Genomic DNA, 12,027 nt, shown 5'->3' with positions numbered 1-12,027 from the left:
TGCCATCTTTGTATGCAGATAATAAACAATCGGGTTTGCCTTATCCCTACATAATTCCTTCTGGTATTTCTGAGCATAGCCTGTACAAACCAATTAATTTAGCTTTGACGATATGCTTTCAACAAAACAGTATCAATTTTCAGCTCAAGACAATCTAGCACAAATAAAATGCTTCATAATTTCAATCTTTTATTCTTGCATAACAGAGGCCAGATCGAATCTCACCAAATAGAAAGGAAAAGATAATCTAAAAGCCCATTGACATCACAGGAGATGTTAAAAATTACATCATGTAACTGCAAGGAGAATCTACTTTGTAAGTGCAGGGCATCTGGACAAACCCAGTGTACAATGTACACTTTTGATGCTCATAGTAATAGAAGGAGCATTTTTTGCTTTCTAAGTTTTATTAATATGAATAATAACCTCCCCACTTGCTAACCTAGATTTATCAGCTTCCTAAAACACACAAAAAAAAACATTTCACTGCCCCCAGCAGGAAGCAAATGGGTTCAGAGAGACAAAAACCCTGCAGAAAGATTACAGATTAATGGGGAGACTTTAGAGGCTTTAAGTAGCCATAACATGTTGCTTAAGTACCATTTCTTTCCTGCCTACAACACATCAAATACTTCTTGGACTGTTCTCTACGTGGGACTGAAAAAAGGATAAAACTAAACAGCATGGAAAGGTCTACATACATACAGCATAGATGGGCAAGGAGTTGTTTTGTTGTTCCCTAGCTTCATTTTTTTTTCCTCAGAGCACCAAAAGATACTTAGTCAAACCTTACACGTTGTGAGCATGTGATGCCCTCTCTCGTAATAGATACAGCTGAAACAACAAAAGGCTCTGTAGTAAAACTGCACCGAATCAGATTGCTAACAAGCTATATGCTTATTGTAAAATAAATGTCAGTGTTTCTAATCCAAAATCCCATGCAAATCTAAGTTTTAAAATCAATCAGTCTGTTGGATGAAGGCACGCAATGTTTGTAACCTTTAAAGAAGAATGAATAATTCAGTAGGAACTCTGGCAGATACTCCTACACACTGTTGGTAGTGAAGTTTGGGCTGATTTGTATTAATTTGCTTTACACAGCATCTGTCCCAAAAAGCCTGGCCAAGACCACCTCCGAGCCTTGCTTATGCAGCAGAGCCCCGGCCACCACAGCTAGGCATGCACAAACTCTAGGGAAAGGTGCACCTCAGAAGCAGTCCTTTGCTGGTACAGCAGCAAAACCCCAAATGACACGAGTTGAACAAAGACCAAGTCTGTCGTCAGGACATCAGACCCATGCTGGGATCAGCAATGTGATGTCAGAGTTCTTCAGACACTGATACAGGTATGCAGTCAGAGGGGCCTCTGCATTTCACATATCATACTTCTGCACTATATGGAACAGCTACACACGCATTCCTTCCTTCTCCAGTGCCCTTAGCCAGGCTGTAATTTGGCCAGGACAGGACCTTGCTAGAAAGGCTCAGAAGGGATGAGGGAATGGGAGGATGCAGATATTGCTTGCTACAGGAGAAGGTTCCTCTGGACCATCCATAGAAGGGGGCTAAGCGCAGATGGAAAAATACATGTTTTTTCAATATAACCTGCTTGTATTTTTGTAAAGCTCAAAAAGTATTTATCTATAGGCAGCCTTGTTCCTTTCTAACAGGACAATCCGATACAGAGTTTCAGGCAGAGGCCGTCAGAGAAAATTAAAGAATAAACACAGGATCAAGAATCCCTTTGCTCCCCCGTAAGCCTGCTTTTAAACTGCACTAAAGCTACTATTATACAGGCCTTGTTCATGAGTTTTTATGTGGAATAAATTAACAATAAGGTTCCTATTTGCTTTCAGCATTGATAACAGACCAGAAGATGATATCTACACCTAGTAAGGAGACTGACAGAAGGTACTGTTAAAGGCACTTCTTTTTTTTCTTTTTTTTTAAAAATCAAAGTGAATTACACACATTAAATGTACCAGCTAAACTTAGATGCTCAGATACATGACTGAACAGACAACTAAACACAGTCTGAGGACAAGGAAAATTGAACTTGCTAGCAGAGAGCCAACTCTCCATCTGGCTGTATCTGATGCCAATCCTCAGTATAAATAAATGAAGAGAAAAAGCAGTTGAAGTGGGAAATAGCACTGCTACTGCTAAACGGTGTCAAAGAACGCACTCATGAAAAGTGCCAGAAGAGAAAAAATACCAAGGCATATGGCACGGCATGGCAGAGCTCGTGCACAAGATGGGGTCCTGAGCAGAGCAGCTAACTCATGCCACCCATGGCTCTTAACCCTCCTTTGGAGGACATGGGAGAGGTTTACCAGGAAAGGTGGAAGTGGCTGGGCTGACACTGTGAACATCCCTCACCTCCATTTACCTCTGCTCAGCATGGGTGTAAGGCACAAAAGCAAGGTAATGGAAAAGAGCCTTCCCTCTCACTTTAGTGCTTCCTACCACTTGTAGAGGTAGCAAAAAAACATTGTGCAATGATTACTTTCTGGGTATCAGAAGCACATTCTTGTTTTCATTTGTATAAACTAAGTACATGCTACACAGATACTGCATGAATACACTCTTAGAGATCACATTTGTTCACAAAGAATAAAAAAAAAGTTTGATATAAATTATTGAGAGGAGGAAGCAAGAATACTCTGTTATTGTTATCAATAATGAATTACACAAATGTATGAATGTGCAGTCAATAGCTTGACCTTAAAACGTCTGAATAGAATGATATGCCATTTTAAAAGCCATGAATAACACAGAATTGGCAAAAGATACAATGCACAATTCCCCATGAACGAAAGCACTTAACTGTACAATTGTTGTATTAACGTTATCTATGTTAATACTAGCACAAGAACAATCTCCTGCTAGGAGCTAATCAATTTACTTGTGCATAAAAGCCCATATATCAGCTTATATACAATAGCATACTCTGTGTACTTGGATGCCCATAGGAATATTGCAATACAGTTCTCCAACACAGCTGTATGAGCTTCTGGCAGCTCAAATAAAAGATTTATCTTGCCCAGTTTAAAACAAAAATCCAGATTTGGCTGGGGCTATCAGAGGAATTCAACAATGGGTTCAAAATAGAGATATTCGATTGTGTTGGAAAACAACAATAAACTTTATTTTACATTACCTCATCAAATGAACCAAACCTTAACTTTTCAAAGTGAGCTGAAACTGGAACTAAACAAATTCTTAAATCCATGAAGGCAATCCCTGTGAAAATGTCGGAAGTTTTACCTGTTTTCATTAATTTTCCATATTTGGAAGAGTGTAAAAAGCTAGAGCATTACAGCTGCAATGGCTTAAGTGACCTTTCAAGACAATGCACACATAAGCCCAGAGGGACATCTCTAAGTACGGTCATTCTGTGAAATGAGTGGCTGAGAACTGAACTTGTAGTAGGATGAAGTACTCTCTCAGCTCAGTTTTTCAATAAAATAGCAATTCATGTATCCCAAATGTGGACACTCCCGAGAGGTTTCATCAAGTAAAAGCTTCGAGACGTGTAGCTCTTGTTCTAATTATTTTCTCTTATTTTTTTAAGGGGATAGAGTGGTAGAGAAGGGGAAGAGGCAGAATTCCAAAATGAAGCACATGGTCATGACTGCGTCACAACAGAAAGGGCACTGCAATTTTTGGAAAACATTTAAGACTTCTAGAGTTTATGGTGTGTTGAAGAGTATAGTTAAAAAAAGTAAAATCAAACACACACCACCACCAAAACCCAAACTGGAGCCATACCACTATTTGGTAGTCAGGCTAGAAATTGCTCGCTACAAGCAAGGGATACAGAAGCAGAAATTACAAGCCGAATCATTTTAAACCATACCAAATAGTTTTTAATAAGAGTATTAACAGTTTTTAAATAATTTCAGGACTTTTTTTTTTAATCATTTTAAGATTTTTTTTTTTTTAAAAAAGTATTTAGAACTACAATTCCTACACTGGGACAAATTAATGCTTGATATATGTGAACAAGAGGGCTTAGCATCCAGTGAAGGTGTCAGCCACAATGTGCAACACAGTTCCCCTGCTCCTCACAGGCATAGTGCAGGCTTTCCTATCCTGCTCCTATCTGCTACAGACGCGCAAAGACTCGTTGTGCCTGAATTTTGTCCATCCAACCCCTTCTCTGTCTAGCTTGTAACATGTCATAACCATTTCAGCAGAGATTGGAGAGATGATTTATTTTTAGACAGGGCTCAGACATTATTCTTAACAGTTTTGTTTAATCCCATCTCAAAATACAGCCCAAAAAAGGATCTAGGCTACATTTATACATACCCTCTGCCACACTTAACCAGTACCAGCAGCGTAACCAGTAACCAGTACCAACTGCATTTGGGAAGAACCACAGGTCCCTTTCTATTGCAGCAGGAGCCTGAGGCTGATCACTGTCCCCTGTGCAAGGGCTTCTCTCCCCGTGGGATTGCTAACAGGGGCTCTGCTGGTGGCGACTACAGCAATAGCTTTTGCAACAAGAAGACCTTCCTACGAGAGGAAGGGCTATGTCAGAGTACTAATTTAACAAAGGTCATCAACCAACTCTGGACAATAAAGCATGGTTACTGCCAAGTAGGGCTGGCTTGACTTCAGTATGAATTGCTGTACGCTGTATTTCTTACCTTTGACTCAGCAGTCACCATAAAACTTAGCCTTAGCAACAGTAAAACCGGATATCATTGCCTCATGCTGTGAGTTGTTACATTTACGGGGTCATTTATCTTACAAGGAAATGCACTGGCCCATCTGGGAAAGGCTTGTCATTTTATGAGTAGCTCCATCCAGAGCTTACATAGTACTGTCTTATTCAGAAATCAAAGCACGCTTGCTGAGTACATTTTCTGATATAAAACCATTATGTTATCGCATGTACTCTTTGTCACAGCAAGGAAATTTATCAGAAATACTGATGCATGAGAAATCAGATGGACACGGCTAACCAACTGACAAATGGTGTCCAGATGAATTTTCAATATAATTACTTAAAAATCCTCTAGGATTAACCACCACCCCTTCTCTGCTATAAAGGGGAAAGCCACCTTGCCAACTGGTTGTAAAACTTGGTAACACATACTGCTGAAATCCTGACTTGTTCATATTAAGAATTAACTTGCTTTTTTCTTTAGTTGTACAAAGTGAAAAGTATTTTCTAACTATATAAGCAGACATTACATAAATACAATAAATACAGACTTTTAAAATTATAATTATTATTATATAGCTTAAAAACAAAATAGACCAAAAGATCTGAAAAAAAAATTACAGTACATGACACCAAGACATCATATTTTTACCAAGCATTAAAAATCCACAGATTAAGAGATAACATTGCACTATATAAAGAACCAAACATATTTAGATATTGGGGGGGAAAAGGCAAATAAAGGAAATCGTAATTTTGTCCTATGCTGACATAATGAAGTTACTATATATGACCACAGGATTTAGCACATATATTTCCAGGTTAATTAATTAGATTAATCTTTAGGGCAATAGTTTTAGAGGAAGTCCTCCTACTTCCCTTCTTGCCATGCAACTTTTTAAAGAAGTAATTTAATCTAATCTGAAGCATCAATCATTATATTTTCATTTTATGATGCCCAATATTCTTCTGAAGAGGTGGTAAAATATGTTGTCCCGCATCAAATGTATGCATTTCTGAACCCAAATTCCAGTTAAATATTTGCTGCAAATAGAATTTCTGAAGTATGTGCTTTTAAAATTTACATATGAACAAAAGTCAAAAAACCTAAAGGTGTTATTAGGTTGCTCTACTTACAGCTTTAACCTTAAAATAATTTAACTTCTAAATTTTTTCATCCGGTTTCCCTGAACTGTTTTTAAGTATGTCAATAGGTACCAGACAAGTCACCTACCTACTCTGAAGATTAAATCGTCTTCAATTGGATTCTCTTTTCTTTTGCCAGTGCTGTACATGCTTGCAGGTCTTTTCACAGCTTTCTGCTTCACATGACCACTGCCAGGAGATTTAACACGCCTCTTAACACCTTCAGTGGTAGGGGATACGTCTGCTGATCTGACCACTTTAAGTTTGAATGGGCTGCCCTTGATATGTTGATCATAAAGTCTCAGTGACAAAGTGAAGTCCCCTTCTTTCTGAACAGTATACAAAAATTCGTAAGTGCCATTTTTATTGTCAAGTATTTCTCCGTCTGCTACACTCCCATCAGGCGTGCTCAGTTCAGCAGTGAGGTAAGCATTCCCAGATTTACAGAGCTCCCCATCTTTGTCCTTGGTTGTGATGGTAACAGACATGGGCTGTCCGATCACTGTCTGCCTCAGTCCCTCACCTGTGGCAACGGTTTCAGAGGCAACAGCATTGGTGGTTAAAATAGTACCCAGATTGTGAATGGACTTCTTCAAACCTTCTGTTTCCACTATGAAGTCCAACTGATCGTTTTCACGGGGCTGCAATGGGAAGTCCCGCTCGGCCAGTTCATTCAGCTTGTCACTCATTTGCTTCTTCACCAGCAGAACTTCGGTTTCAGTGCCGTGGTTGAGGGCTTGGGCTGTAAAGTTGCTGCAACTTTTAATGCTTTCTTGTCCTTCAAGTAAGGTATCCAGCTGTGTCTGGAGGACCTGTGTGCATTACCAAACAGCAGATTAGCATCATGTTATAAAAACTATCCTAGCAAGAGGTAGCATGCCTTATATCTGAAGGCCTTTGTAGAAACCCAATCTATTGTACTTCATTTTAGAGTTTATTTTAAAGTTTTATTTTAGAAAAAAAGACCACAGTGACTGATGCCCTACATAGTCTTGAAATACCATGCTGCAAAACAAAAAATGTACCCTGTTTTGGGTGTTCACGGTTTCGCAGATCCACTGTCACTCTAGACTGAATTATCGCCCTGCCTGTCTTGTCTTTAAAAAAAAAAACACAAACCCAAACCACAAAACCAAACCCAAATGCAGAAGCTTGAACTCTTCTCCATCTAACTCTCAGCAATCACAATTAATGAGATAGTTACAGGGAACTGAGCTGTGTGCACAGAGATAGGGATATTTTGGAGTCTTCAGGCCCATTAATAAGGGAGGCTACATTAAAGTTCCTGAAACTATTTCTTCAGAGCCAAGGGAAACCTTGGCTTACTCCTCTATGGAGACAGACAAGGTGGCACTCTCAAGATCTGTACATCTATCCAGAGGAAAACTGTGATTCCTGATCTAAATAAGAAGAAAGGAAGGAAGTCTTCCTTCTGAAGAAGTCTGAAGAAAGGAAAAGTCTCCCCAGCAGAAGAGGGTAAATTGTTTCCTCAGTTTCAGCAGGCAGGAAAGCAAAACGTAAAGGATGTTTTGTGGATGTTGGGAAGAATTGGGTTGAGCAGCCTAAAATTTTGGTTTCAGCAAGTAGCTGCTCTATATTTAAGATTGAGAAAGAGCTTTTATTATAGGCTGAGTTCTCTCCCTCAGTCTAAAATCCTTAAAACAGTATTGAACTCAAAATTGTTAGGTGTGGGCTGAGAACAAGGCTAACATTTTTTTTTAAACCAGTTTTGCAATGAATTAGAAAAAAGATCCCTGAATTAGAAAAAAGATCCCTGAATTATAACAGCCTAGCAGAGAAATTAATGACAGTCAGGAAAGCCCAAACATTCCAGCTACCCCCAACATTCTCCACTGACAAAATTCCCAAACCAAAGTACCCAGTCACACATGTGGTATGTTTTTCCTACAGAGAAGAGCTATGGCACAGACATTACTGTGGATGAGAGAAGTTATTTTGTTGACCATCACTGCAAAGTAAATATTTTTGAAACATTTCAATTGATTTTAAAGTAAACTTAGAGACTGAGTGCATTTATTGCTATGAGATACTCTTCCCTTGCTGAGACACCATGTAATGACACTGCATTCTAAGGGCATTTTTCTTCTGAATTTTACAAAACTATCTGCTTTTCACCCACTGGAGAAAGTCTAGACTGATGAGTTACTGATACGGGAAAGTGATAACACCACAAAATCTTTTGCAAGCAAAATAGAATGAACAAATTTCAAGACTACACTGATATTTCAAGCTATCTGTTTTTCTAGGCATCTATAAACTTCCCAGGATTCAATACAAGGCAGTTCTAATCTGCCTTGTCTTTATTCAAGGACATAAGTAGTTAAACAGATAGCATAGCTTATGAAGTCCCAGGATGACAAAACCCCATATGCCTGGGATAACAAACCACAAACTGAAAAGGAAGACAATTTGCAGCTACATTTTAAAATCATTATTTTCTCAATATAGTTTTCTTTCATTACAAATATGGAAAATATTAAATCCTATCATAACTAATATTTAAAATATGTTTAGAATATTTTACACAAGGCCTCTTTCAGTACATTGGACATCTGAAACTCAATTGCCAACTTCCTTTTAGTAAAGTGTAACCCTTTCATTTTTTTGTTTTTGAAAAGTACATGTGGTGAGTTGACCCTGTCTGGACGCCACATACCCACCAAAGCTGCTCTATCGCTTCCCTCCTCAACTGGACAGGGAAGAGAAAATACAACAAAAGGCTCATGGGTCGAGATAAGGACAGGGAGATCACTCGGCAATTACTGTCACAGGCAACAGAGACTCAACTGGGGGAAATGAATTTATTACCAATCAAAATCAGAGCAGGGTAATGAGAAATAAAACCAAATCTTAAAACACCTTCCCCACCACCCTTCTTCCCAGGCTCAATTTCACTCTTGATTTCTCTTCCTCCTCCTCCCCCTGAGCAGTGAAGAGGTATGGGGAATGGGGCTTGCGGACAGTTCGTCACACCTTGTCTCTGCTGCTCCTTCCTCCCCAATGGGAGGTCTCCTCACACTCTTCCCCTGCTCCACCGTGGGGCCCCTCCCATGGGAGACAGTCCTCCATGAACTTCTCCAACATGAGTCTTTCCCATGGGCTGCAGCTCTTCATGAACTGCTCCAGCACGGGTCCCCCGTGGGGTCACAAGTCCTGCCAGCAAACCTTCTCCAGAGTGGGCTCCTTTCTCCACAGGTCCACAGGTCCTGCCAGGAGCTTGCTCCAGCGTGGGCTTCCCATGGGGTCACAGCTTCCTTCAGGCATCCACCTGCTCCAGCATGGAGTCCTCCTTGAGCTGCAGGTGGCTATCAACTCCACCATTAACCTCCACAGGCTGCAGGGGGACAGCCTGCCTCACCATGGTCTTCACCATGGGCTGCAGGGGAATCTCTGCTCCCGCACCTGGAGCACCTCCTCCCCCTCCTTCTTTACTGACATGAGCATCTGCAGAGCTGTTTCTCTCACATATTCTCACTCCTCTCTTCTGGCTACGGCTGTGCAGGTTTTTTTCTCCCCTTTCTTAAATATGTTCTCACAAAGGCGTTACCACCATCGCTGATGGGCTCAGCCTTGGCCAGTGGTGGGTCTGTCTTGGACCTGGCTGGCATTGGCTGTATCGGACACAGGGGAAGCTTCTAGCCGCTTCTCACAGAAGGGGCCCCTGTAGCCCCGCTGCTACCAAAACCTTGCCACATGAACGCAATACATTACATTATCAGAATGATAGAATATTTGCATTTGAATTATCTTGCAGGACTACTAGTCATTCAAAAATAAAATCCAATTCCAATCACTCTTTTTTATACTGTCACAGTTTAGGCTGCATCGGCCAATGACAAGATGACAGATGCTTTCCTCTACCTCTCGCTCCAAGGAGAGGAATAAGAGAGAGAAAGAGATTTTTGAGCTTAGGGAAAACTAAACTACTTTAATGAAATATTAATAATAAAATAAAAAGGAAATAATGAAAAATATATAATATATATACAAAATTGTATCAAGCTCCCAGGGAGGTGTTACCAGCAGGCGCTGGGAAAGTTCCAGACTGGACTCTGAGAGAGATAGGAACTGAATTCCAGAGCACTCTGATTGGGATCAAAGGTAGACAAACTGACAGAGTCCTCCTCAGAACATCAGTCATGGAAGAAAGAGCCAACCTGACCCTTTTCATCCCTCAGCTTTTATCCTGAGCATGGCAGATGGGATGGAATACCCTATTGGTCAGTTTGGGTCACCTGACCTGTCCCCCCTCCCCACAGGTGCGACTCCTCCACGGGGTAAACAACCAAGTCAGCTGACCCTGGTTGCCACGGCAACAAGTATAAGCAAGAGCCGCTGCGGCTGAACAGAGGGTTGGCTCTGCTCCACCCCAAACCAGGACATACACAAACAGGGGAGATGCCTCTTTTACTATTTACGTGCAGCTTTGTAAAAATTTGGTTCTCTAACACACAAAGTAACTTTTAAGCTCTTTTAAATCCTTTTAGACAACAATAAGATAATTTAGCATCATATTCCATCTTGAGTGAACTTTGCACACACCCTGAGTATATTTGCTTGCTAAGAAAATAAGTTTTTGTGACATCTTGGATACGTTTAGATGACCAAGTCCAAATTTTTTATGCTGAAAGCTCCCCAGCTGCTGCTTAACTCTGGAGATGACTAAATTCTGTGTCCCGTGGGTTGACTAAATGCCCCATGGGATGACTAAATTCTGAGCCCCAGGGGCTCCCTGTGTTCCTGAAAGTGCACATCTTGTGCACGTATTAGAATTCCTCTGTTTTCACAGGCTCAGCAGTTCAATACCTTCCTCATGATCAAGCCTGTTCCAGACCTAGGAATGCAGCACTCCTCCACTTCAGACATCTGAAGATGCTCAACCTGCTCAGTAATTGAAGAGAGTGCCCAAAGATGCCAATATATATTATCAGGCGCTCCTGAAACTCCAGTTGTTGATGCTACTTACTTTTAAAGGCCACTTTGAGGGAAGAGATCTTTCTTTTACATAAAACAGGCAACTGATGCCCGGGAAGACAAGGACTAAATTCTTTTCATTTTCCTGATTCAGATTTACTAATTCTCAACAAAAACCCTACCCACAAGGCTATACGCTTCTCCTTGTACAAGTGCAGATTTCTGTTTTCTTCCCCTGAAGCTTAGTCAACAATTCAGGGGGAATGCACAAGATTCAATCATCCAGATAGAAAGTAAAAAAAAAGTTAATACAGCTCTGGAATCTATTTCTCTCTGCATTCCCCTGAAAAAGTGACATGTCCCTCCAATCTTTATGTGTTCCAACCAGTGACATTAACATGAAATATGTTACCAGGCATTTGAAAAGGAAACAGTGCTTTGAAGCCAAACAGTAAGCCTTGCTCTGTTCTTTAGGAGAAATGGTTTTGCCTGTATTGTCGGGGGGAGGAGGGGGGCAGGATAGGATTGCAGCCCAAGGATTTCAGACTTTCTTTTGATGTTCCTTTATTGTCGTCTGCACATCAGCATGTTGGCTTCAAGGAGATGCCTGCTTAGTGTGTTCGCCATTTTAGATCCTCACACACCACACACAAAAGGTTACCCCTGCCCATACAGGGTTATATTCCATTTATATTCCATTTATAAGGCTGGGCACCCACAAGCGAGGCTCTGCAGCACTTGATTTGAGGAAGACAAAGTTCTCCTCTGGATCTCAGACACAATTTGTCAAACTGGCGTCCTGCATCATTTGTAAAAACCAGTTGATTAAATTAATAGCTTTTCATTGAAACAAAACATGCATCTTACTTTGTGTTTAAGGCCATAATTCACTTCCAGTTCCATAAGCAGCACGCTCTTTCGCACATTTAAAGTCTTCTGGAGTTCATCAAAAGTGGAATGAATGTCATCTACAATGCTAGCCTTTTGGTTGGTTAACTGGTGTATGATTTCAGATATAAAATGAAGTGCTGAGTCGATCTCTGGAAGCCTGAGGGAGGGATTAAATTACAAAGATTGCTGTTTCAAAAGTCATTAAACATTGGACCTTGCCCTGATATCTTTTGATGAAACAATCTCATCAGCAGGCTGTCTTTAAACTTGGTCATGTCCCAGAAGTAAGTTCATTCTTTTTATAACCACATAGTGGTTTTGGTCCAATAAAATAAGGCTAAGCCAGGGCCCTCCCTTGTGGAAATCTGTTAGACTTTAGGC

General features: G+C 40.5%; 1 protein-coding gene across 3 annotated transcripts in view; it reads right to left on the bottom strand.

Annotated features, from left to right (window-relative positions):
* The window catches only part of TRIM2 (tripartite motif containing 2), a 64,173-nt gene that overhangs the window by 21,133 nt on the left and 31,013 nt on the right, over window positions 1-12,027 (bottom strand). Inside the window, exons 5-6 of one of the 3 annotated variants that reach the window (XM_074148289.1) lie at window positions 11,623-11,803; window positions 5,909-6,632 (exon numbers count right to left, since the gene is read on the bottom strand). In XM_074148289.1, coding sequence (XP_074004390.1) covers window positions 5,909-6,632; window positions 11,623-11,803 — 905 coding nt within the window. The remainder of the gene's footprint in view (window positions 1-5,908; window positions 6,633-11,622; window positions 11,804-12,027) is intronic. The other 2 variants (XM_074148290.1, XM_074148292.1) reach the window with 2 other exon arrangements.

The sequence above is a fragment of the Numenius arquata genome, chromosome 5 (genome assembly GCF_964106895.1).
Source record: "Numenius arquata chromosome 5, bNumArq3.hap1.1, whole genome shotgun sequence".
Taxonomy (NCBI): domain Eukaryota; kingdom Metazoa; phylum Chordata; class Aves; order Charadriiformes; family Scolopacidae; genus Numenius; species Numenius arquata.
The sequence above is the reverse complement of the archived record's forward strand: the minus strand, read 5'-3'. Positions and strand labels throughout refer to the sequence as shown.